At 43.6% G+C, this 27,360-nt stretch overlaps 1 protein-coding gene across 7 annotated transcripts in view; it reads right to left on the reverse strand.

Annotated features, from left to right (window-relative positions):
• The window catches only part of INTS4 (integrator complex subunit 4), a 73,207-nt gene that overhangs the window by 15,096 nt on the left and 30,751 nt on the right, over window positions 1-27,360 (reverse strand). For 4 of the 7 annotated variants that reach the window (XR_015052818.1, XM_085861712.1, XM_085861709.1 and 1 more), the window contains exons 12-19: window positions 21,060-21,202; window positions 16,710-16,925; window positions 12,303-12,418; window positions 8,823-8,956; window positions 8,581-8,735; window positions 2,979-3,072; window positions 2,746-2,826; window positions 2,393-2,523 (exon numbers count right to left, since the gene is read on the reverse strand). Coding sequence is in view for 6 of the 7 variants with exons in the window: in XM_085861712.1 (XP_085717838.1) it covers window positions 2,393-2,523; window positions 2,746-2,826; window positions 2,979-3,072; window positions 8,581-8,735; window positions 8,823-8,956; window positions 12,303-12,418; window positions 16,710-16,925; window positions 21,060-21,202 (1,070 nt within the window). In the remaining variant the exon portion in view is untranslated. Of the gene's footprint in view, window positions 1-2,392; window positions 2,524-2,745; window positions 2,827-2,978; window positions 3,073-8,580; window positions 8,736-8,822; window positions 8,957-12,302; window positions 12,419-16,709; window positions 16,982-21,059; window positions 21,203-27,360 lie in introns of all 7 variants that reach the window. The other 3 variants (XM_085861714.1, XM_085861710.1, XM_085861715.1) reach the window with 3 other exon arrangements.

The following is a 27,360-nucleotide window of genomic DNA, read 5'->3' on the forward strand; positions in this document are numbered from 1 at the left end:
GACCCGGTCAGCAAGGCACACCTGTGGCTCAGGTGTGTGTGTGTGTGTGTGTGTGTGTGTGTGTGTGTGTGTGTGTGTGTGTGTGTGTGTGTGTGTGTGTGTGTGTGTGTGTGTGTGTGTGTGTGTGTGTGTGTGTGTGTGTGTGTGTGTGTGTGTGTGTGCAAATGAATATGGTTAATGTGTTGTAGCAAGATGTTTATTTGACATGTTGAGTCGAATAACAAAAAAGTGATGAGTATTTTTTTTTGTCGTTCAATTTCAAGCAGTTTCAGCATCAACAGAAATTTCCAGTGAATTCTGGATATTGAACCATCTCGTGTTAACGAGCAATTTCTCATGGCTTATGGTTATAGAACCGTCCAGTATTTGTGAGTCATTTTGTCGAGGGATAGGGTTTTGTGAATTTTCTTGGAATATAAAAGCGGAAAAGTAGAGTGAAAGGGGAACGGAGAAGAAATAGCCAGCTATTTAGTTGCTTCGCCGTGTATCGCTTGTGCTTTGTCCTTGCAATAAACGCAAGTTTGGAGTACATTCGCTTGACGGTTAGACATCGGTTGATTAAAGAAGCTTACAGTTTGTGACATCTTTACCTGTAATGAGTTTGTACTTGTATCATACTATATTAAAAAATACCCCCGAGCGGGAGTGCCGGTCATCTCTACCAGAGGTCGACAGAAGCAAAATCAAATTAGCGGCATCTATAATTGAAAGGTGAATTTCAGGTCAAATTTGCTTTATTTCAGTGTCGATCAAGTCGTATCTCGGCCACAGAGTAGAGGAGCGCGATTACGTCAGCGCGCACACGCAAAACCTTTACGTGACTCAACGACGCGTCTGTATAAAAAATATTTCGTCCGCCGCGTCACGGCTCGTCACTTGACACCACGCGCGAGAACAATCATAAAACGTCTCTTTTGCACCGGAATTTTTACAGATACCTGTAAAGCATGTTCTGAAACCCTCAAAAATGTAAACATTAATCTCCCAGACCCCAACAGGAAGCATTCCCTCGAGGAGACAATTCTAGACTTCATCCCGTGCCTGCCAGCATCCGCGGCATCTTGGCACCCACACCCACCCACCCAACGCATTCGATGCATTTCCCTCATTAAAAGTGAATTTCAGGTCGAATTCGCTTTATTTCAGTGTCGATCAACCTTATGCAGTGTGAAAGGTGGAAGCATAATTGAATTTGAAGTTAAAATCAGCACGGGAGACCGTGTTGAGGTCTCCGGCGCACCACGAGGCGGATAAAAACGATAAACTCGGAACGAGAGCAAATTTCAAAAAAATGGCTCGTGTTGTTCTAGATAATAGTCCATAGTATCTGAATCACTAATAACATTTGATCTCTCTTGATTAATGTGGGAGGAGATATGATTTGAAATCGACGATTTTCGCAACTTTGACAGCCTCGTGACGTTGACCTCGACCTTGGATGACCTTGAAAGTTATATCGTTGTGCATGTCTCATCGACCTCTATCCATTCCACTATTGGTTATTTGTCGCCACTCGGTTTGATTGTGGACGGACAGACGGACGTACGGACGGACATACGTACGGACAGACTTTGAGACTGGCTTTATTAGGTCATCTCTACTGAGATGTAGAGATGACCTAAAAAGGCAATTCTCTGTATGTGTGTACGTAGTCTGAAAATCAAAGAAAAAAAAACAAAAAAACATGGCAGGCCCAATCTCCACCAAATTTTCTTTACGTATTGGTTGTACCCAGGGTGAGGTTAGGGGCAAAAGGAAGGGGTGGGGTAGACAACTTCCCAATGCTCCCAAAGGGAGCAGGTGCTTGTGGTTGACTAAAATTTTTATTTAAAAAAAAAAAAAAATCAAAAAAAAATCAACAGTCTCGTATCATGCATAGCTGGTCAAGCTCGCTACCTTCACCTGCAAGGCCACGTAAAGGTATCACACGCGAGCCTTCAGATGTTGTGAAATTAATAATTATGTTAAAGTCAGATGAAGCGGCACTCGCATTGTTCGAGAATCTGGTTGGGTGACAACTGGAATATCAAATTAAATTTTGATCAGCATGTTATAGAAGGCCCCCTGTTCATCCTCCTTCCCCACCCGTTGTTCCGCTCTTCCACCACCCTCCCGATGAAATTGCTTTTTCACCATCCTCCCTAAAAGTCTAACAATCAAAATGTCAGCCACACCTTCGGGAGAGAAATGGCAGTCAAAATGTCCCATGGCAGTAAACTTACTCTCATCGACTTTTTAGTCGATAAAATCCAAAGTTTGTCTCGTCTGCCGGCGTACATAGACACAAGCTTCTCCAGACTACCATTTCATGGTGTACAAATTATTATGACATTCCTTCCTTACATTCCTTGTGCTTAACAAAAGCAAGGTTCTTTAGTTTCTATTAGCACACCTCTTTCCAGAGCGGGCCTGCAAGACGAGTCTCAGAGCCTGGGCTTGCACACGCAGCTGCCTGGCACCTGCCACATGCTTTGGACCCAGTCCCTCAAAAAGGAATTCCAGACGGCTACTGTCCTCCAGTACCTGCCGTGAGTAAACTACCATATTATATTTACACTGACAAAGGTATCATCCCCATGTGTATGATGTAATATTTGTGGTAGTCTTCCAATATCTTCACCGTAGGACAAGAAATGCAAGTGTGTGCCAGCAGCTTCAGATGAATAATCGCAAAATCAGAAAACAGCAGCAATTATGGCAAATAAAGAGCAAGAAAATAGTGGCTGATTGACCTGAACGACTCACCGTGCGAACACTGTGAGTGATCACAGCATTCTGGGGAATGAACAAAGGAGCTGCCAGAGTCCAAAGTGGGTCTTGCAATGCCTAGAAAGACAGCTGGTGTCATCAGCGAGGTGGATTCAAGAGATGCTCAGGATCAGGAACATTATCAGGAGGAGAAATGCCACCATAGGTAACAAACAAATTCAAAAGACAAGCTACTGAAAGCCGTAATTGTAAAGTTCAGGTGTGTACACCTGTGTTAGAAGAAGCTGGCAGCCTAGATAGAGAGCAGAAAACTCAGCTGCGCCCTTGAGATCAGGAACTAACTCTCCAAGGCTCTTTAGGTCTCTGCACATCACCACAATAAAGAAGAGGCTACATCAGAAAGGAACAACACAGAGCATTGTAGAACCTCTGTGGGGGGATAGAGATTACAGTCGATGTAAGAACCATTAAAGACTCACTGGCCGTGAAAGCGCTGACACGATCGTTTTTCGCGTTGCTTCGAGAACGTGTGAGCTTAACAAGTCACCCAATAAATTCCCACATCTATACATCGGAAGTGTTTCGCAAAGAGGAAAAGTTAGCCTGTCCAATCATCATTATTAATTTACATGTGAACGAGCAGGATATCGATCACACACAGACAATCTCCTCTAAAACATGCACACATAAGAGAGGTGTTCCTCTTGACAGCATACAGATGGGTGAAGACACGGTGAAGAGATGACATTGTCGAATTGGCCAAAAGGTCGGTTGGGCATGCGAGTCGAGCTCATAGGCCTTGTGGCACACATCAAGCCACGGATGATGCGGATAAACACCTTCAGGAACAGGCCGGGATAACTGACATAATCCACATTCAAAGTACATAATTAACTTAAGGATAAGTTAGATGTAAAAAAAAAAAAACATGGAATGGTTACATTGGACATCGTTTGTTGAATTGTGCTTAAGGGCACGATATTAAAGATGGCAGCCCTGGAGGCGAGATATTGAAGCTAGTCCGTCGGTCTCTGTTTCTCTGCCCATCTTTCTGATTACAACAACCTATTCTGTCTCTCTTATTGCAATGTATTCAAAATCATAAATAACAGATGAATGATCAAAAATTAATGAGCGACATAAGATCTGTCATGTCACAATGAACTTGTGTGGAGAACTGTGAAGACGATGGTCATTAAATACCATTCACGACTCAAGAAGCATGCACTTGGTCTATTGTTCTGGAAAATAATGAAGAGATGACAAAAAAAACAAGCAGTCATAGACTGGTACTTACGAAATCGTCAACTTGACCTCTAACCTTGTCTCTGATCCAAAAAATAAAAGCTGTCTCTCGAGAAGGTCGCGACGCAAACCAGAAGTTTCTACGATGATTCTGTATCAAACCATTAAAAATTGTAACGTCGACCGAAGCAAAAATCTCCATTTCTACATGCAATTATACCTTAATGTAACTCAACGACGCGTCTGCTCGAGCGCACTGCTTCATGGGACGACCCGTGACGCGTCGAGTGAAATATTTTTTATACAATCTTAAAACGTCTCCAAAACATACGATTTTTTACCAGAATTTCGACAACCGAGTTTTAAGCGTCCTAAGCGATCGCAAAAACCGAAGACAAAATTAAAATCGAAGTTAAAAGGAACTCGTAACGTCGAGCGAACCAAAAATACTCCATTTCTCCACGTGAATTTACGGAATTATGTTTGACCTCACTGTGACCTTGACCTTTGACCGATTTTGACCAAAATCTAATCAGCACTAGCCATCACCCTCCTGAATCACGTGGTGTAATTTGACATTGGTAGCTTCTTCCGTTCTCGAGTTATCGTGCCTACAAACAAAAAAACAAACAAACAAACAAAGTCATAGACTGGTACTTACGAAATCGTCAACTTGACCTCTGACTTTGTCTAATAAAAGCTGTCTCCAGAGAAGGTGGCGACGCAAACCAGAAGTTTCTATGATGATTCTATACCAAACCATCAAAAAAATCGAATGTTTTGGATGTTTGACCTCACTGTGACCTTGACCTTTGACCGATTGTGACCAAAATCTAATCGGCGATAGCCACCACCCTCCTGAATCACGTGGTCTAATTTGACATTGGAAGCTTCTTCCCTTCTCGAGTTATCATTTTTTGGATGTTTGACCTCACCGTGACCTTGACCTTTGACTGATTTTCACCATAATCTAATCAGCACTAGCCATCACCCTTCTGAATCACGTGGTGTAATTTGACATTGGTAGCTTCTTCCGTTCTCGAGTTATCGTGCCTACAAACAAACAAACAAGCAGTAATAGACTGGTACTGACGAAATCGTCAACTTGACCTCTGACCTTGTCTAATAAAAGCTGTCTCTTGAGAAGGTAGCGACACAAACCAGAAGTTTCTACGATGACTCTGTACCAAACCATGAAAAATCGAATGTTTTGGATGTTTGACCTCACTGTGACCTTGACCTTTGACCGATTTTGACAAAAACCTAATCAGCGCCAGCCACCACCCTCCTGAATCACATGGTGTAATTTGACATTGGAAGCTTCTTCCATTCTCGAGTTATCATTTTTTGGATGTTTGACCTCACTGTGACCTTGACCTTTGACCGATTTTGACCAAAATCTAATCAGCACTAGCCATCAGCCTCCTGAATCACGTGGTGTAATTTGACATTGGTAGCTTCTTCCGTTCGAGTTATCTGTACCAAACCATCAAAAATCGAATATTTGACCTCACCGTGACCTTGACCTTTGACCGATATTGACCAAAATCTAATCAGCACTAGCCATCACCCTCCTGAATCACTTGGTGCAATTTGACATTGGTAGCTTCTTCCGTTCTCGAGTTATCGTGCCTACAAACAAACAAACAAGCAGTCATAGACTGGTACTTACGAGATCGTCAACTTGACCTCTGACCTTGTCTAATAAAAGCTGTCTCTCGAGAAGGTAGCGACACAAACCAGAAGTTTTTACGATGATTCTGTACCAAACCATCAAAAATCGAATGTTTTGGATGTTTGACCTCACCGTGACGTTGACCTTTGACCGATTTTGACCAAAATCTAATCAGTGCTCGCCACCGCCCTCTTGAATCACGTGGTGTAATTTGACATTGGAAGCTTCTTCTGTTCTCGAGTTATCATTTTTTGGATGTTTGACCTCACTGTGACCTTAACCTTTGACCGATTTTGACCAAAATCTAATCAGCACTAGCCATCAGCCTCCTGAATCACGTGGTGTAATTTGACATTGGTAGCTTCTTCCGTTCGAGTTGTCTGTACCAAACCATCAAAAATCGAATATTTGACCTCACCGTGACCTTGACCTTTGACCGATTTTGACCAAAATCTAATCAGCACTAGCCATCACCCTCCTGAATCACGTGGTGTAATTTGACATTGGTAGCTTCTTCGGTTCTCGAGTTATCGTGCCTACAAACAAACAAACAAACAATCAAACAGAAACGGAAGGCATTAATATACTTATGAAATCTTTAGATTTCGTAAGTAACAAAAGGTTTGAAGAAAGCATCAGAAGATACGTGGTGATAAATCACTTTTTAAATGTGACAACTGATGCAGGTTAACGTAACATTGTGTGTGCATTTTGGCATGGTCCCAATTTTTACCTCCGCAACCGATGGTGGAAGGAGGTCATGTTTTCACCCCTGTCTGTTTCTTTGTGTGCAGAATATCTCAAAAAGTTGTGCACGGATCCGGATGAAAATTCTGTGGACACGTTGGGTGTTTGCTAAGGACGAACTGATGAGATTTCGGTGAAGATCTGGATCCGACGACTATAATTTTTAAAGCGATTCTTCACCATTGAGAGGTAGGGCCAAAAACAATATATAGCATGATATCTCAAAAAGTTGCGGACAGATTCGTACGAAACTTGGTGGAAACGTTGGGTGTGTGACTATGAAGAATTGATCAGATTTTGTTGAAGATGCAGATCAGACTACTATAATTTTTAAGTGAGTCTTCACCATTGAGAGGAAGGGCCAAAAAAACGATATATAGCATGATATCTCAAAAAGTTGTGGACGGATTCGGACAAAATTTGGTGGACACATTGGGTGTGTGACACGGATGAATAGATTAGATTTTGGTGAAGATCCAGATCCGGATACTCGAATTCTTAAGTAAGTCTTCACTATTGAGAGGTAGGGCTAAACCGATATACAGCATGACGTCTCAAAAATTATTGGCCCCGATATGCTCCACTGGATGAGGTACTGCGTGGCGGAGGTGTGTGCACTATCAAGTGCCCTTCTACTTTAATATGCCGTACAGAGAAAGAGCAAGATGCATGTTTTAAATCAAGACAGACAGACAGACAGCTGCTGGGAGAACTGGAGGCAAAGGGGTAGTGAGAGCGACAGCAACAGAAGCATATAGGTAGAAATGGTAATAGGAACAAAGGTAGATAATTAGGGTCAGAAAGAGCAAAACTGTAGGTACAGCTAAAGAATGAAATAAAGACTAGAGGATGACATAGCAACAGTGGAGGAAGAAATAGAGCCAGCAAGGACAATGGTAGTAAAAGCAGAGAAAGACAGGACAGAAGCAGGGATGGTAGAAACTGAGTTGCAGACAGTTGCAATCGAGTCAGGTTGACCACCCCTGAAGGAGAGATGGGCAGGGGGGGGGGGGTGGCTGAGGAACGAAATGTGGATAGTCAGTAACTTTTTTTTCCACCTTATTGGTGTGTGTATGTGTATGTGTGCGTGAGCGTGTGCATGTGCGTGTGCACCACATTTGGGTAAAAATTATTGCGATCCTTTTCCCATGAACACACATGCACAACTGCCAAAGCAACCTCCATCCATCTCCCCCTCCCAATGAGGCCATTTGACAGGGGTCCACACTACCCACACCACACTGCAGCGGTGAAGCCAGTAGTCGTTGCTGTTTGCCAAGTGCCTACCATACATCCTGTATGCCACCGGTCTGGCCAGTACACTCGGCCGAAAGACAATGCGGGCCTGCCATCACCGTCTGTCTGTGAACATCGCCAGCCAGCTCCGCTGGTTAACTCTGCCCTGTGGACTCGCTGAAAGACCGGGATGGAACGAACTGGTACAGTTTATAGCCGTGAAGGGTTCCATGTCACCTGCATGTAGACAATGCTTAAATGGGCTAAGAAATGTGCTTGCTTCATGTATTGTAGAAAACGCCATGTGTACAGAGAAATTTACTTTATTGTGCAAATACAAACGTGTTTCATTCATGTGTATGTTTTATGTGATCGTCTTTTGTGTCGGCGTGAGAATGTATTTGTGTAATAGAAATAGAAACGTGTATTAAAAGTTGAGGGTAAGTTGTTATTTGAGGGACCTCAAGTGGTGTGGGGGTTCCCACTAAGGTGACTGAGCGTCTTCCTCCCCAAGGAGGGACACATGGAACCGCAGGCGGCTCCTTTTGAGGGGAGGCGGCAGTTACGTGTACAAGTATGGGAATGACCCACCTCCTGTCACCCAACCCCTCCCCCTACCCTTTGAGCACAGTGTGCACATGCTATATAAAGGGAAAAATGTCACATCTCACCTGTCGTCTGGTGTGAGGGTATGCATGCGAGGTCAAGGATTATTAATTTTTGACAGCATATTAATCAGGATGCCTGGTTTCCTTCTTCCCTCTCCCTTATTTAATTATTACAGATTCATCCCAATTCTTCCCCACTGTAAACCAACGCCCTCCCATGGACCGAAGACCCTCCGTCAGATATCGGTGCTGCTTTTGCTGAGAATCCCGAACAAATATGCAAGACCGGGAGGTGGGAAATAGCCGCCAAATTATCATTCGAGCAAGTATCTAAACTTTTCTGCCTCATCAGAAGTGCACCTGATGGTTAGCCGAAGCAGTTCACAAGCACCGGGCGTATCTGGACGACGCAAACAGCGCACACGATCCAGACTGCTCTGCAAGCAATGCTGGGCATCCTGCTGTGCACTTGCACCGACTCCGGGAACCAATTGCCCCGAGTGTCCACCTTCCAGCTGGCAGGAAGACGAGTTCAAAGTTAGGTTGTGGAAGCAACAAAGGTTCCGATAAACGAGATCTATAAAGCCAGGAAAGTACCTCACCGACAATGGTGGAACAAGGTGAGAGAGACTGTCACGGAGGTAAGCGTAATGGCGGAGCGTGTGACTGGGGAGCAGCGAGCAGAGTGTGGGACAAGATTGGCCAGCATTGAACACCATCACAAGAACACCCACATCTGCAAACAGAATTAAGGAGCACAAAGCACAGGTGTGCATACAAATCCCCCACTGGTTAATGCGAGAACAACATCTGATGCATAATCACGGATATCGCTACAAGATGGGATAAAAATCAGGTTTAAAATGAGGACGGCATTCAGGAGAGCACATACCTCCGCCAGGCTGAACGGTTTACGTTTTGCATCCCACCGACAGGCCGGATCTGCATCCGAACCTTAACTAAAGTCGAATCGACTTGCTCTTGTCAAATAACTAACTCGTACTCCTTGTTTTGTCAAAATCTGTCCACAACTTTTTGAAATATACGATATATCGTTCTTGGCTCCATCTCTCAAAGGTGAAGAATTACTTTGAAATCCTTCAAATTCTCAGATCTGGATCTTCCAGAAAATCTAATCAATTCATCCTCATCACACATCCAACCTGTCCACCAAATTTCAGCCTAATCTGTCCATAACTTTTTCAAGATATCCTCCTCATAGACAGACAAACAAACAGACAGGGGTGAAAATATAAGCTCCATCCCACCTTCGGTGGAGGAGATAACAAGGGACCCTCAAATAGGTAGGCACCAGCCTCTTCCCCCTCTGCAGATCTGGATAGAACCACAAGCTCGTCAAACACTTTGCATATGTCTTTCAATCCTGAGAAATTTCACACTCTTTCTCCGAAAAGACCGTCTGGCTCACTCTCCCAACTACTTTCTTAACAATCCCCTTGAAGAATTTCAGTCACTAAAATTCTTGGTCTCACAATCAGCCATGCATGATCATTCTTGGAGAAACCACGCTGTCTCACTGTTGTGAGTTAGCCTCCAAAGCCAGTTGCTAACTGGGCATCCTCTGTCAGGCAAAGTCTTTCTTGGCACACCTGAACCCTTATCCACCTGCAAGGCCTTCATCTGCAGCTTGACTCAGCTTTATAAGTTTCAGAGAGGTGTTTGCAGCACCCCAAACACCTCTCTGAAACCTAAAGAGCCACACTGCTTTTTGTTCTGGGTTGGCACCCATGTATCACACTCTGCTCAGATCAACGCCATGGAAACAAAGGCCTTCAAGATCATTGGCATCTTCCATGATGATGCTTAGTCAATGGGCCCATCACTTTCCCATCGCAGACAGGTTTGAGTTGAGGTCTCTGTCTTCTTCCACCTCCTTTCTGGTCTTGCACACTCTACTCTTTCCAGGCTTTGTCCTCCTCAGGTTTCTGCAGGGTGTACATGGTGTACCATCAATCCCCTTCTGGTGAAACCACCTAAATTTAGGAGGATCACTGCTCACCTGCACTCATTCATTCCTCCATTCTTCCCTGTCTGTGGAACCAACTTCCACATTCTCTTCAATCTTGCACTTTCCTCCAGATCTTCAAGACAGCTGGCCACCACCATCTCAGATCACCCCACCTCCACCAACCCCAAACACCTCTTCCCAGTTTTTCCTTCCTGAGAGTTTGCTTCTGCATCCATTTTGTCCACATCATGCATCCTTCTCTACCCCTCATTTGTCTAAAGGCGCGGTCACACCTTGACGATTTAGCCAGCGTATGCCGACTGATGAAAAATTTGTCTAAAACGCTGGCACACATCGAATACGTTATGGGTAAGTTTTGATAACATTTAGAGCACGCTGAAAAACACTGCCATACGTCGTAGTACGCTCGCTTTCATCGTTGTACTTTGCGGTTGTCCTCAAATTTTAGCATGCTTGAAATTTTACGACGTATGCCAGCGTATGACTCACACGTTCCGCTACGCTGGCCATAAGTTGTAGGCACGTTATGCGATTGTTCACACGTTACTTGTAAGTTACTCACAAGTCGAAACACGTCGAGGTAATGATTAGCGTACCCGAAACTTATTTATAACCTATGAGTAACGTGTTGTAGGCACGTTAGACGATCGTTGACACACGTCGAGGCACGTTACTTGTAAGTTACTCATAAGTCGAAACGCGTCGAGGTAATGCTTAGCGTACCCAAAACTTATTTCTAACCTACGAGTAACGTGCTTTGAACCTATGTGTAACGTACCTCCAACGCATATTGACGTATTTGTTTGACGTCTTCCGGACGACCACAGAACTTACTGAACGTGTCTCTAATTTACAGCTACCGTATAATGGCGTATTGGCAGCGTTTAAAAAAAAAAACAACAACAATAACTTCCGATATTTCGTCACGCGCCGTTACATCACGTCCGATTGCCTCTTCAGTTTGCTCATGTCTTATTCTTAGTTCCTCCTCTGTGAATATTTTCTGTTTGAGGATATTGTCACGTCGACGTCGAAACTTAAAAGCAAATGTCCGAATATATTTTAAAATTCGTGAGAGACGAAAAAACAAAAACAAAAACAAAAAACAAAACAACAACAACTTTAGATATTTCGTCACGTGCCTTCACGGAGCCAAGGAGAAAAAAAGAAAATGTGCCTTGACGGAGAAAATAAGTTTCGGGTATACTAAACATTACCTCGATACGACGTGTTTCAACTTATGAGTAACTTACAAGGAACTTGTGTCGACATGTGTCAACGATCGCATATTGTGCCTACAACTTATTCCCAGCGTAATGGAACGTGTGAGCCATAGGGCGAGTACATTGTAAAATTTTCAGCATGCTTGAAATTTCACGACGTACTAGACGTACCACGAAATATGAGTGTACTTCATCGTTTTTCAGCGTGCTCTTAACGTATACACAACTTACCCATACCGTATTCAACGCGTGCCAGCGTTTTAGACACATTTTTAATCGGTCGGCATACGCTGGCTAAATCGTTAAGGTGTGACTGCGTGGTTGACACTTCCAATTCTCAGGCGGTTATGATTTAAATCTGCGTGCGGCAGGTTTTTAACAGGCTACGCCACGTGATCGTCGGCGATACGTGCAGCGTGCTATGCCTAAGTTAAACTATCGTTGGGCATAGGTTGTGAACGCCGACAACAGGCTAAGCATTCGTTGGTACAAGTTATCTATAAGACAACGAAACGTTCTGTGCCCGTTACTAATATGTTATGCATACGACCAATACGTTATGAATATGACCAAAACTTTAAAAAAAACATCAAAATTTCAACGTACGCCAACGTTTTACATACATTTTTATACGTTGCCATTGCTGGCTAAATCGTCAAGGTGTGACAGTGCCTTATGTCTCCCTCTATTTTGTCCTTCAACCTTCCTGTTGATATCCTCCTCCCCACCCCTCTATTTCTGCTGGTCCGTTTGTTCTGTTACGTTCAAATCCATTCTATGTTATAACTCAACGAGCCTCAACTTTAATCCATAAAAAAAAAGAAACAAAATGGAAAGAGAAGAGGTACTCAGTGATCATGAAAGGATACAGCTCGGATCATCCACATTAGGCTCTGGAGAGTCGAAATAAGGGTGAGTGCTAAGCAGGACAGGTACCAGAGGAAGCACGAGGTTTGGGTGTCTTTGCCCAAGGTGCTGGAGGCATCTGCCACATATCAGGTGAAACATAAAGAGCCATCAAAATATCTAGATATTCCACAACAGCTTCCACAAATTGTAAATATATTATCAACAATTACAGGAAATCAGGGAAATCAGGGACTGGGAGTTTGAAACTGAAAAAAGGTCAGTGAGCACATTCTGATTATGAGCTAGGCCTGGTTATCCATTGGCATTTGTATTGCCTCAGTGTTTTTCAAAGGTATGCTGTGGTCAAATTAGTAACAAATACAAATTGGCTGAGCAAACCAGTGTTACGTGCCACACCCTATCGTCTATCACTCTATCAGACTAATTAATCACTTGGGCCAACTGCACCAGTAATTACTTCGCAACTCAAGACAAATGGATCCATACACCCAAAGAAGCGAGAAGGAGGTAAAAGATAGTAGTGAGAAAGAGGTAGTGAGAGGTCTTCCACAAGCCATGATGTACAGTGCCTATTGACAGTCAATACCCCCTTTCAAAATTTTCACCTTTTGTTGCCTTATAGCCTGGAATTAAATTGCCTTAAATCAGACTTTTTCCCCCCTTTATTTACACATCGTAACCCACAACTTGCAAGTGAAAAACAAATTATACAAATTTCAGAAAATTAATTTAAAATACAAAACGAGAATATCTTGGTTGGATAAGTGTCCAAATCCCCTGAGTTACTACTTGGCAGAAGCAGCTTTGACAGCAATTACAGCTGTGAATCTGTTGGGATAGGTCTCTACCAACTTTGTACACCTTGATTGAGCAATATTTAACCATTCTTCTGTACAAAACTGTTCAAGCTCAGTCAAGTTGCGTGGGGAGCATTGATGGAGTGCATTCTTCAAGTCATGCCACAGATTTTTGATTTGATTTGATCAGGGCTCTTATGGGCCACTCAAGGACATTTATGTTTTTGTTTCTTAGCCACTCCAGTGTAGCTTTGGCTGTGTGCTTCGGGTCGTTGTCATGCTGAAATGTGAACGTCCGTCCCAATTTTACATTTCTTGGAGAGGGCAGCAGGTTTTCCTCCAGGATTTAACTGGATTTTGCTCCATCCATTTTCCCTTCTATCCTGACAAGTGGCCCAGTCCATGCTGATGAGAAACATCCCCATAACATGATGCTGCCACCACCATGCTTCACAGTAGGGATGGTATTCTTTGGCTGATGTGCTGTGTTGGTTTTGCACCAAATGTAACATTTTGCATTTCGGCCAAAAAGTTCCATCTTGGTTTTGTAAGACCACAAAACTTTTTGCCACATGGCTTCAGAATTTCTAGAGTGTTTTTTTGCATACCTCTAACGGGACTCAAGGTGGGCTTTTTTGAGTCATTGCTTCCTTCTTTGCAACCCTACTGTACAAGGCAGACTTGTGGAGTGCTTGGGATATTGTTGTCACATGCACACAATGACCAGTCTTCACCATAAAGGAATGTAGCTCCTTCAATGTTGCCATTGGCCTCTTGGTGGCCTCTCTGGTCAGTCTCCTTTGCTTGGTCATCCAGTTTGGAGATATGGCCTGATCTGGGCAGGGTCTTGGTGGTATTATATGCCTTCCATTTCTTAATGATTGTGTTGATTGTGCTCCAACGGATATTCAAGGCCTTTGAAATATTTTTATCCCCATCCCATGATCTGTGCCTTTCCACAACTTTATCCCAGAGGTCTTTTGAAAGCCCCTTGGTGCTCATGGTTGAGTCCTCACTGTGAAATGCACGACCTAACTGAGGACACCGATTGGAACAGCTGATTTTATTCCTTAATAAGCAGAATCACTGCAATTTAACACAGGTGGAGGACAATTAAAGGTCCAGTCACACCTTGACGTTTCAGCCAACATATGCCGATTTTTGAATTTTTTTTCTAAAACGCTGGCACACGTTGAACACGTTATGGGTAAGTTTTGATAACATTGAGAGCACGCTGAAAAACACTGCCATACGTCGTTGTACGCTGGCTTTAAACGTTGTACTTTTCCGTTGTCCTCAAATTTTTTCATGCTTGAAATTTCACGACGTATGCTGGCGTATGACTCACACGTTCCGCTATGCTGGCCACAAGTTGTATGCACGGTCTGCGATCGTTGACAGACGTCAACACATGCTACTTGTAAGTTAATCATAAGTTGAGACACGCCGAGGTAATGTTTAGCGTACCCGAAACTTATTTCTAACCTATGATTAACGTGTTGTTGGCACGTTACGCGATCGTTGCCACACGTCGACAGACGTTACTTTTAAGTTACTCATAGGCTGAAAGACGTCGGTATAATGGATCGTCCTTGCGTCAGCGTCCACGGCCACGGCCAGGACACTTATTTGCAGCATTCTTCAAACTTTTCTTCGGCATGACGAGGATGTTCACACTTCGATGTCTAACTTGGCTATGATTCCAATTGTCCATTGGCAGCGTCTATTTAAAATAGTCGAGTTTGAGCGTTTTAGCACGTTCAGAAGAAACGCTTCAAATTTCCAAACCCCAGCATCAAAAAACAAAGGCGAGTGACAGCAATTTAAATCGTTCATTGTAAACAATGAAAATAGTTGAGTGGTACCGTTTAAAAGTCGTTGAGTGTAAAAAAATCCAATTGTTGAGCGCAAGCGTCTACTATCAATAGTGGAGATGCAGCCATTTAAATCGTTGAGTGGCAGCCTATGACTAGCAAACACCACGTCACCGGCAAAGATAAACTGCCGCACGATATGGATAAGTTAGGCTATCGTTGGGCATAGTTTGTGAACGCCGGCTACACGATAATTATTCGTTGGTATACCGTATCTATAAGTTATCGAAGCGCTCAATGCACATTATTAGTTCATTGTGCATTTGTCCAACCCGTTATGAATAGACCTAAATCGTAAAAACAAGCCATAGCTCATTGTTGAAAAAGCCCCATAAAAAATTAGTCGCGAAGAACTTCGAACAATGGTGCAAAGATGTCTCCTACCCGTGGACACGCGGACGCAAGGAGGATCCATCATAACCCACACCCTCCCCCTCACACTCACCTACTACTGCCAACATGAACAAACTAATACTAATACTAATACTGATACTGATACTGATACTGCTGACATGGACATCGACTCAAAAATGACTCGAAAACACTGTTGGGTTCCCCTTTTATGAACACCATTTTTATATACCAATTCCCAAAACCGCTGGGAACACGTCTTTATATGGCAGTTGTAAGCTAGAAACACGTTAATTTTTTTTTTTTTGTCGACCGGAAGACGTCATTGGAATACGTCTACATACGTCGATGTGTGTTGGGACTACGTAAAGAATTGGTTCAAAGCACGTCAAACATAAGTTAGAAATAAGTTTCGCGTAAAAAAGACATTACCGCGACGTGTTTCGACTTATGAGTAGCTTATAAGTATCCTTTGTGGACGTGTGTAAGCGTCCACACATCGTGTGTACAACTTATCCCCATCGCATGCGGAACGTGTGTCATACGCCAAGTACGTCGTAAAATTTTGAACATGTTTAAAATTTCTTGACGTACTCTACTTACTACGACGTATGATAGCGTATTTTAGCGTTCTACTCACGTATACCAAACTTACTCGTACCGTATTGTACGTGCGCCAACGTTTTAGACACATTTTTCTTTGGTCGGCATACGCTGGCAAGATCGCCAAGGTGTGACTGCGATGTTGACACTTCCATTTCTACGGCAGTTATGATTCGAATCGTTGTGCGTCAGCCTTTTAATAGGCTACGTCACGACATCGTCGGCGATGCGTGCAACGCGCTATGCCTAAGTTAGACCATCGTTGGGCATCGGTTGTGTAGGCAGACAACAGGTTCAGCATTCGTTGGTATAAGTTATCTATAACACAACGAAACATTCTGTGTCCGTTACTAATGCGTTATACATAAGACCAAGTCGCTATGAATACGTCCGAATCTTTAAAAAAAAAAAACATCAAAAGTTCAACGTAAGCCAGCGTTTTACATACATTTTAATATGTTGCCATCGCTGGCTAAAACGTCAAGGTGTGACCGGGCCTTAACTTGGTGTGTGATTTTGAAGATGATTGGTTACACCTGAGGTCATTTACAATTCCTATTATAAGGGGGGGTGAACACTTATCCAACAAAGATATTCTAGTTTTATATTTTTAATTAATTTTCTGACATTTTTGGAGTTTTTTTTTCACTTGGAAGTTGTGGGTTACGATGTGTAAATAAAGGTGGAAAAAGTCTGATTTAATGTAATTTAATTCTCGGTGACAAGGCAACAAAAGGTGAAAATTTTGAATGGGGGTGTAGACTTTATGCAGGCACTGTACCTTCCGCAACCCCGACTGTGGTTGTGGTCGCCCCAATGCTCAGAGGTTCGGATTCGCCTCCCGCGCACTCCCTTTGCTCCGTTTGTGCCCCAGTCGTGTGAACATCGTCCCATGAGCAGGAATATCGTCCGGTCTTGCAAGGCGAGGTGGGCAGCTCCATGGTGGTATAGTAAAAGCCGGGATGAGATGAAGGTGCACTGGGTTTGGCGTGTGCCTCTGTGAGTGAGGTGCAAAAAGCCACAGAGTACAAAGGAAGGAGTTGAGGAAGAAAGCTGGGAAAGGTAAAGAAAAAAAATAAGATAAGTTAGAAAGGAAAGTCGAGAGAAAGGCAGGAAAAAAGCGAGTGAGCGAGAAAAGGACCGATTCTGTAATCTGTCTCTGTTCCCCACCGTTTTGTCCTTCCCTCTTCCGACCCTCTTAGCTTCTGCTCCCCTTGTTGGACATCCTGTGTGTTCGCTCTCATACGAGCCTTGACGTTAATACAAAAAAGAATGAAAAAAAAATCTAATGTTGCTCCAATCTCACCCTTTCTATTCTGTATAATCAATCTTTGTGTGAATCTCCAGTTTCTCTGACCTCCCCCAATCTGCGACAAAGAAATAACTATATCTCACTCGCATCTACCCTAAGCTCCATGTGTGAGGTCTCCTCTGAACTGCCTTGAAATCTGCTGCATCTCATCTTTTATTGACCCCCCCCCCCTCCCACCACACCCCACCCGTCCTCATCTCATGGCTTCCAGGCCCCTACATTGGTCCAGGCTGGCCAGGGCCCCTCTTTGGTAGTGATCGGCTGCGTCTTCGCTCTTTCCCTGGCAATGCAGTTTCATTGGGCATAGGGGGGACTTTTGCCGAGGTTATATCCGGGGAAGGAGAGGGGCGAAAACTCGCTGACAAAGTCAAGGGTTTTGGATTGTTTCCATTTGAACTGGAGTTAGTGGCTTTGGGAGCAATGCAACAAATTCTCTGCTGAGGAGGACATGGGGGTGCCTATGTTTTATATATATATATATATATATATATATATATATATATATATATATATATATATATATATATATATATATATGTAAATGAGGTCCGTCTAAAAAGTAACGGGACTAAATTCAGAGAAATTTTATTCCAAAAAAATATATTGAAATCACAGCTTGTCCCCTTCAAAATAGTTTCCCTCCAGTAGTCTCACACACTTGTCCATCCTCTTCTTCCGCGCTTCGATGCACCCCTGGAAGGCTTCTTCTGGAATCCTCGGGAGCTCCGTCGTCACGACCCTTTTGATTGCCTCCACAAAAGGAAATCGGGTCGCCTTGGTCACCCCCTTGAGCTTGGGGAATAGGAAAAAAATCACAAGGGGCCAAGTCTGGCAAATATGGGGGTTGCTCCAGAGTTGACACGTTCCTCTCCGCCAGAAACTGTCGGATGCTCAGGGCAATATGAGCAGGAGCGTTGTAATGGTGGAGCACCCAGGCGTTGTTCTCTTACAGATCCCTCCTCTTGTCCCGGATTGATCTCACGAGGCGCCGGAGGATCTCCTTGTACACGTATTGGTTCACTGTTTGACCCTGTGGTAGAAACTCGAAGTGGACGATGCCCTTGATGTCAAAAAACGTGATGAGATTCACCTTGACCTTCGACTTCGACATCTTTGCTTTCTTTGGTCTTGGTGATGCCGGACTTTTCCACCGACGACTCTGCCGTTTGGTCTCGGGATCGTATTCGAATATCCATGATTCATCGCCAGTAATGACTCTCCCGAGCAGGTCTGGATCGTCCTCGAGGCGCTCGATAATGTCTTGACACAGTGACTCTTTGCTGTTTCTGGTCCTCAGACAACAGCTTGGGGACCATCTTTGCACACACCTTTCGCATTTTGAGATTTTCAGTGCTGATGCTCCAGACAGTGTCCTCGTTGATGGAAAGCTCCTCAGCAATCATCCGCACCACGAGTCGACGATCTGCGCACACCGTCTGCTTCACACGCTCGATGTTGTCCGCCGTTCTGCTCGTTGAAGGTCTTCCAGACCGTGGATCGTCTTCAGCCTCCTCCCGTCCCTCTTTGAACCTCTTGTGCCGTTCAAATGCACGTGTACGTGACAGTTTCTTCCCTGTAGACTTGCTGCAGCATTGCGAAGGATTCGGAAGGCGTTTTGCCAAGCTTGGCAAGAAACTTCAGATTCGCTCTCTGCTCACGACTCAGATTCGACAACGTGTAAAGCACGACCTTTAAAAAAAATCACACAATGAGCGCAGTCAACCAACACCTATCATATATATTGCTGGAATGTTGCGAAAGACTGACGCAACCCGTTCATTCAAGTTGTGCAGGTGGAGCACACAGCAGTCTCAGTGCCGTTACTTTTTAGACGGATCTCGGATATATGTATATATCTATATATCTATATATCTATATATCTATATATCTATATATCTATATATCTATATATCTATATATCTATATATCTATATATCTATATATCTATATATCTACACATCTATATATCTATATATCTACACACACACACACACACACACACACACACACACACACACACACACACACACACACACACACACACACACACACACACACACACACACACACACACACACACACACACACACACAGAAATGGTTCGAGTTGAGAATATGTAGCAAGAAAAGAACATGAACCTATTCCAACTCACATTCGCAATGCACATCTATCCACATGAGAACAATGTATTCTTGATTATTAAACAGGATACTAAAGCATAACTAGCTTTAAACCTATATGCATGTGACTCGTCCTTCCCAGGGGTTCACAACTGTCCTATCTGGGTTTCACAACCATCAATATATGTACAGTGCGTGCACGCACACACGCACGCACGCACACCAAAAAAAATGGAAGCACCTGGCTAAATGAGGGACACCAAATACATTAAAAGCAATGGCTTCCACACAGGTGTGGCCCATGTGTTCATTTTATTTAGAAAATAACATCCCAGCATGCTGAGGGTCATGTATAAAAATGCTGTCCATGCCTGATTGCCTGTTATTATGGCTCGCATGGCTGCAGGAGGAGACCTGAGCGATTTTAAAAGAGGGGTGATTGTTGAGGAATTTTTGACAGGAGCTTCAGTGACAAAGGCAGCTCAACTTGGTGATGTTTCATGAGCAATGGCATCTTAAGGTGATGGCAGCATGGAACTCCGAAGGAAAGACATCATCAGCAAAGGGCAACAGTGGATGGAAATGCATACTCCAGGATTGTGATATCCGTGTATTAATTTGAAGTGCAAGGCAAAGCAAGCGAGCAACTTCAGATCAATTGACTGTATATTTAAAACCTGGAGTGCGAGCAGCCAGTTTCATCAAAAACGGTCCGCCGAGAACTCCATAGAGTGGGATATCATATTCGGGTTGCAGTGCACAAACTGCTCATCACACCTGGCAATGCACGTTTGTGAGTCCAGTGGTGCAAAAAGCACAGACAATGGACTACCAAGCAGTTGAGAAATGTGATATGGTTAGATGAATCATTCCTCACCATGTTCTCGACAAACGGACGAGTGCACATGCGGCGTCAACCTAAAGAAGTCCACAACTCTGAGTGCTTGGTTCCAACAGTGAAGGGTTCCGGAGGTTCTGTAATGTTGTGCGGCACATTTTCCTGGCATGGTTTGGGTGCACTCATTCCCTTAGAAGGTAAAGTCAATGCAAATCGCTACTTTGCAAGTTTTTGTTTGTTTGTTCCAAACGGTTCCAAAATCCGAGGCCGAATTTCCAGAAAATTTGCTGTACTCCATTATTTTGACATGCCGGTCAACTTCACAATAACATGAATAAATAAATAAATAAACAAACAAACAAACAAACTTTCCATTTTGCATGAAAATGATGAAATTTTGCATTTGATGAAATTGATGAAAATTGCATGAAATTTTGCATGAAAAATATGAAACAACAGCATTTTGAACAATCGATCACCATTTGTTGGGTTCCCCACTCGGTGGGGAGGGGCAGAGCTCGACTTGCACCTCCCCTTGAGAGATGAACCAATTACATTTAAGTATATATTTTCTGTTTGCAGAATGGAAATATATATACAAAGGGTCCTCAGTCTCTGCAGGACTACACCGATTGTAAAAAGTAATCTGATCCTGTATGACCTTAAACAATGAAATGAGGTCGTTTGGCCCATCGCTGCCTTGTTGCACTCCCAAGTTAATCTTTTCCTGCAGCTGTATACAACACCCTTATTGATGTTTTAATGAGGTCTAAATAACCCGATCTTGATCAGGTGACCCAACTTGTGCACATGTAGCCCCAGTTGCTTAGAAGAACCCGATTTTCTGTTTCGGGTGTGTACCTCCAAATGGAATGACGGTCAGAAGGGTACTTGTCAAGGTTCTTGAGTAGTTCGAGCAGGGCCAGGTGCAATCCAGACTTGGTGCTCACATTGGTGACACAAAGGAGTTCATGTACAGCTTCACGGATATCACGTGAAGAGTCCTGGAGGGAAGAACAACCAAACAAAGGGGAAGTGGGAAGATAGAGTTAAGAATTAAACATTTCTGTTATGAGCATGAGCACATTGGGACCATGTTAATGCAATAAATATTAAGGGGGAGGGGGGGGAAGAAAAAAAGAAAAAAAGAATAATAAACAAGGAGGTGAGAGTATGAGGAGAAGTGAGAGGACAGAGATAAGAACCCCAGGAGTACCTTTGGCTGTGACTTCCCCTCCTCTCCCACATCCTGTTGTCTGTGTGTTGTACTGTCCTCAAAATAGTGACAACGACTCCTACATAGTGCCTATAGAAAGTCTACACCCCCTTTTCAAAATTTTCACCATTGGTTACCTTATAGTCTGGAATGAAATTGCATTAAATGAGACTTTTTTTTTTCCACCTTTATTCACACATTGTAACCCACAACTTCCAAGTGAAAAACAAATTCCACAAATTTCAGAAAATTAATTAAAAAATACAAAACTAGAATATCTTGGTTGGATAAATGTCCACCCCCCTAATAATAGGAATTGTAAATTAGCGCAGGTGTAAAAAAAAAAAAAAAAATCACCTTCAGAATCATACACCAAGTTAATTGGCCTATACCTGTGTTAAATTGTTGTGATTCTGATCATTACCTCCACCACCGAAGGTGAAGGAGGTTATGTTTTCACCTCTCTCTGTCTGTTTGTGTGCATGACATCTCAAAAGGTTGTGGACAGATCTGGATGAAATTTTATGGACAGGTTGGGTGTGTGGCAAGGACGAACTGATTAGATTTTGGTGAAGATCCGGATCCGACCAGTGGATTTTTTTGAGTGATTCTTCACCATTGAGAGATCGAACTAAATTAATATGTAGCCCGATATCCCAAAAAGTTGTGGACGGATTCGGATTAAACTTGGTGGACGGGTTGGGTGTGTGACTACGACAAATTGATTCGATTTTGGTGACGATCTAAATCTGATCTGGATACGAGAACTATTTAACTTTTAAAGTGATTCTTCACCATTGAGAGATAGGGCCAAAAACGATATATAGCATGATATTTCAAAAATGTACTGGGCCCGATGTGTTCTCGTGAATCAGGCGTTACATGGTGGAGGTGTGCGCTCTCCCGAGTGTCCATCTAGTTTCAGAATAAAATCAGCTGTTCCTGAAAGTTTCCACCGCTGGGTAGTGCATTTCACAGCAAAGACTCAACCACGAGTACCAAGGAGCTTTCAACAGACCTCCAGGATAAAGTTGTTGAAAGGCATAGATCAGGGGATGGGTATAGAAATATTTCAAAGACCGTGAATATCCCAAGGGAGCACAGTCAAGCTGATCATTAAGAAGTGGAAGGCATATGGTACCACCAAGACCCTGCCTACATCAGGCCGACCCTCCAAATTGGATGACCAAGCAAGGAGACCGAGAGAGGCCACCAAGAGGCCAATGGCAACTTTGAAGGAGCTACATGCCTTTATGGCAAAAACTGTTCACTGTGTGCATGTGACAGCAATATCCCAAGCACTCCACAAGTCTGGCCTGTAAGCTAGGGTGGCAATAAGAAAGCCATTACTCAAAAAAGCCCACCTTGAGTCCCGTTTGAGGTATGCAAAAAACCACTGTAGAGATTCTGAAGCCATGTGGCAAAAAGAAAGTTTTGTGAACTGACAAAACCAAGATGGAACTTTTGGCCGAAACGCAAAATGTTACGTTTCGCACAAACCCAACACAGCACATCACCCAAAGAACACCATCCCTAATGTGAAGCATGGTGCTGGCAGCATCATGTTATGGGGATTTTTCTCATCAGCAGGGACCAGGGCACTTGTCAGGATCGAAGGGAAAATGGATGGAGCACAATAAAGAAAAATCCGAGAGGAAAACCTGCTGCCCTCTGCAAGAAAACTGAAATTGGGACGAAAATTCATCTTTCATCAAGACAACGACCAGAAGCACACAGACAAAGCTACACTGGAGTGGCAAAGGAACAAAAAGATAAATGTCCTTGAGTGACCCACTCAGTGCCCCGACCTAAATACAATTGAACATCTGTGGCATGACTTGAACATTGCTGTCCATCAACACTCCCCACACAACTTGACTGAGCTTGGACAGTTTTGTACAGAAGAATGGGCAAATATTGCCCAATCAAGGTATGCAGAGTTGCTGGAGACCTATCCCAACAGACTCACAGTTATAACTGCTGTCAAAGGTACTTCCTCCAAGTATTAACTCAGGGGGGTGGACACTTATCCAACCAAGATATTCTCGTTTTATATTTTTAATTAATTTTCTGAAAGTTATAGAATTTGTTTTTCATTTGGAAGTTGTGGGTCATGATGTGTAAATAAAGGTGTAAAAATTCTGATTTAATGCAATTTCATTCCAGGCTAGAAGGTAACAAAAGATGAAAATTTTGAAAGTGGGTGTCGACTTTGTGTCGGCACCGTACATCTCTCTCAGATGATGTGGACCAACTTTTTAACCATTCATCCCAATAGGTGGTGATTTATATTGTCACCATGCAAATTGGTTGGGTGTTGGTACCTCTCACCAGCCATGGCACTTCAGCACAGGATCTTGGTGAAGCTATGGGACTGACAATGTGTGAACTTTCCAACCCGGATTTCACCCAATAGCAAATCCTCCCTTTTGGACTTGGTGATGACAAACTTCCCCACAAATGTCTCCTGTTCTTCCTCTGCTCAAATTGGTTCATCTAATTATATGCTTGTTCCCCTCAGTTCTCAGAGAGATGTTGTTCCCCGCAGTGCCAGCAAGTCTGACAGTTCACTCAGGCTGACAGGGAATGACTGCAAGCCACCATCTCACTTCAGGACTGGTCTCCTACATCTACTGCCCCTGATATTAACTCAGCCTGGGAATTATTTGATAGAAACCTGACCTCTCATACACAAATCCATCTCATCTCATCTCATCTTCAATTATCCTACCATGCTGCACTGAATCCTGTGATGAGACGGTTGCTCTGAAACAAGCTACATTCTCTTCGTGGAAAGGAAACCGAAGATCATTCCACAAAGCCAGCAACAAATGTATGTCCACTCTCAGAAGAGCCAGAAAACATCTGTCCAATCTCAAGCTTTAACTTTCAAACTTTTCTCCATCCTCTAAAACCTAATGGCACGTTATTGTCCGTCTCCGGAGGGTGCCCCCCCTGCAACCCCCCCTCCTCCTCAAATACAGAGATGCCAACTTTTGGAAATCAGAATTAGGGAGGATTTGCAACAGACACCAAATAATGTGCGCGAAGCGCACATCTCGAGCGCGGAGCGCTCGACCCTTGTGGCGGGGTCCAGGGCCCGAAGGCGGGCCCTGGAAGCTCTGGGGTTCTAGACGCTCTCTAGTGCCCTCTGAGCCCTATTATGGAGCATTTAACATGTTAAGAATTCCCACTTTTTGAACAAAAAAAGGGGAAAATTGTGCACTTTTTAATGTTACATGTATGTTAATATTAGTAAGTTAGGGGACAATGAAAGATTCACAAAAAGCACAAAAGAAGCAATATTTTTCTTACCTTACTGGCTGGTACTACTGCTGCTTGCTTTTTCCATGGCAGCTTTGCTGAGTGACAGCTGTGTGGCTCTTTTAGCCCTTCTGATTATGTCTTTGCTGTATTCTCTCTGGTAGCAAGGGGTGCTATGAGCTAGTTTTTCAATTAAGAGAGCTTCCAGGGTTTTGACACTCAAATTGGGACGAAATTCAGTATGATTCTTCCGTAAAAGACTGAGTGCCCGCTCACATGATGCGTTCGAATGAGGAATGACCAAGATTCCCTTCATCACTTTGCTCAAATTAGGATACTTCTTGGCACCAGTGCAGGGTTCTGTGAGCTGTGAAATCCGATGCCACTGCTCATCCACTCTCACTGTCTCAGTAGCAATTGTAGCTATGGAGGCGTCTGCCTGGTAGTGAGCGAATTCACTCTCAAGACTGTCTATGTCACTATGACCGCCACTGAACAGACAGGGGAATTTCTTGATGAAAAACTCCACACAGTCAAACCCCACTTCTTGGTGTAGCTTAACATCCAGCACCTGAGCATGCTTGGCTAATTCATCATCTAGTGGCCAGGTTTTGAAGATGTAATTGCAGGCTTTCACATAATATGAGCGAACTGCACTGAAGAAACCTTGGATGTCTGACTCACTCAGAGTGAAGGTGGATTTCTTGAGACTCCTTTGTTCCCTTATATACAGTTTGGCATCGTTCCCAATCATGAGGTCCTCATCATTCTTCTGATGATTTCTGTCAGAGAAGGGTACATTTACCAGAGCAACCGATGACACCGATGGTTTCAAAAACCGTACGAAGATATCTTTCAGAAGACCATTCAATTCTCCGTGCAGGAGATGAATACAGGGTTCGTCTCTTTGGAGCAGAAGATTCCCCTTCTCAAAAAGCTTGTTAGCATATCGAAGGAAGAAACAATAGAGTTTTGTTTGTGGAGACAAGAACATCCTGTTGACACGTTTTTCTCTAGATTCCTGCACAGTGTTTGAGGAAGATGCGCTTTTAGTTGTAGAACTCGTAGTACACTTAGCCGCAGGGCGATCACACTTGCGTTTACTGCCAGCAGAAGAGGTCAGACTCGTAGTACCAGATCCAATTTTACGTTTGAGGAGAGAGCTTGAGGTAGGTGCAGCCAAGGAAGAAGACCTCTGATTCGAAGGTTTTGCTGAGCTTCTATCAAGTGATTTGGCAAAAGCAGAACTTAACTTGGGTCCTTCTTTGCCTGTGGATGGGACTATCACAGTCTTTCTCAACTCTGAAGGGATCTGCTTTGTAGATGAACGTGATGAAGGGCCGGTGATGCTACCTGCTCTCAGCATTGGTTTTGGTGCTGTCCCTGCTGTCTTCTTCGCAGCAGATACTGCAGTGGTAGTGGTGAATGCTGCTCCACCAGTGCTTGATCCTGCAGTGCCAGTACTGGCAGTAGATACAGTGCCGTCCTTCTTGCTCGTTGTTAGAGTCTTGGCTACAGTTGGTTGCATTTTTCTTCGTACTTCTTCTTTGAAGAAGAGGCGAAGTGGCTCCCACTGTTCAATCAGCCTGTCTAGGCACTGACCAAGGGACAGCCACCTTGTTGCGACATGCTTCAGAATCTTGTGTGTCGGGGCATCACAGAGTTCTTGCAGTGCTTTCACTCCTTTGACGTGTTTACTACTTTTGTCCAAGTAGTAGTAAATATCGATGAGAAAGTCATCTAATTCAATGGGTAAGGCCTGAGCCGCCTTCTTGGCCGTATTGTGCATCATATGGCAAGGGCATCCCATGATGTAGCACTCTGGATTTTGTTTGTGGATATAAGCAGCGACTCCTTTGTGCTTGCCCACCATGACAGAGGCATTATCAGCACAAAAGGAAACACAATTTCCCCACGGAATTTTCCTGTCACTGAACTCATGATCAAGCAGTTTGAAAATGTTTTCTCCAGTGGAATCTTGTTTGCACGCAGGCAAACTTAGCAAACCTTGCTTCACAATCCCAGCACTGTTGTCATAGTACGAAATCAGGACAGGATATAGCTGGGCCTCACCACTGTCATTGCTACCGTCTGTAGCTAGGCTAAATGGAGCTAGTCTAGCAATATCAGCAATAGATGAAGCAGTAACATTTGACAACTCACCAATTATTGCTGAAGTTTTTGTTCTTGCACATCCATACTTTGAAGCAACTTTTGAATCTGGAAACAACTTTTGAAATAGAGGTCCAGCATGATCTGAGACTGATATGGGCAAGTTATGTTCCACAATAAATCCACTAAAGAGAAGTTCCGCTCGGGTAACATCCTCTTCCTCGCTTGTCCCTTGTTTGGTGAAATAATTCAAAAGTGTACCAGTACTCGTGCTCGAAGATCTCTCCTTTGCAATGTCTGTGTGCCGTTTGCTTCCAACGTGCTTCCGAATATCATCGCGACCTCCGTGCTCAACTGAAATATCAACGCTGCATACTGTACAATACGCATGATGAATTCCTCTTTCAGACTTTCGAATACACGGGTATTGGAGACTGTATTCGGTCTTGTACTTCTGAGACCATTTCTTGGTCTTCGTAAGCTTCTTTTCTGCCATTTCGTAATCAACATCGAGGGCTTGAAGCATCGGTAACTTCGAAGTCGATGTTCCACAGCTGCAGCGCGACTCGT

The sequence above is a fragment of the Eptatretus burgeri genome, chromosome 17 (genome assembly GCF_056783735.1).
Source record: "Eptatretus burgeri isolate ZD-2024b chromosome 17, Ebu_testis_v1, whole genome shotgun sequence".
Taxonomy (NCBI): domain Eukaryota; kingdom Metazoa; phylum Chordata; class Myxini; order Myxiniformes; family Myxinidae; genus Eptatretus; species Eptatretus burgeri.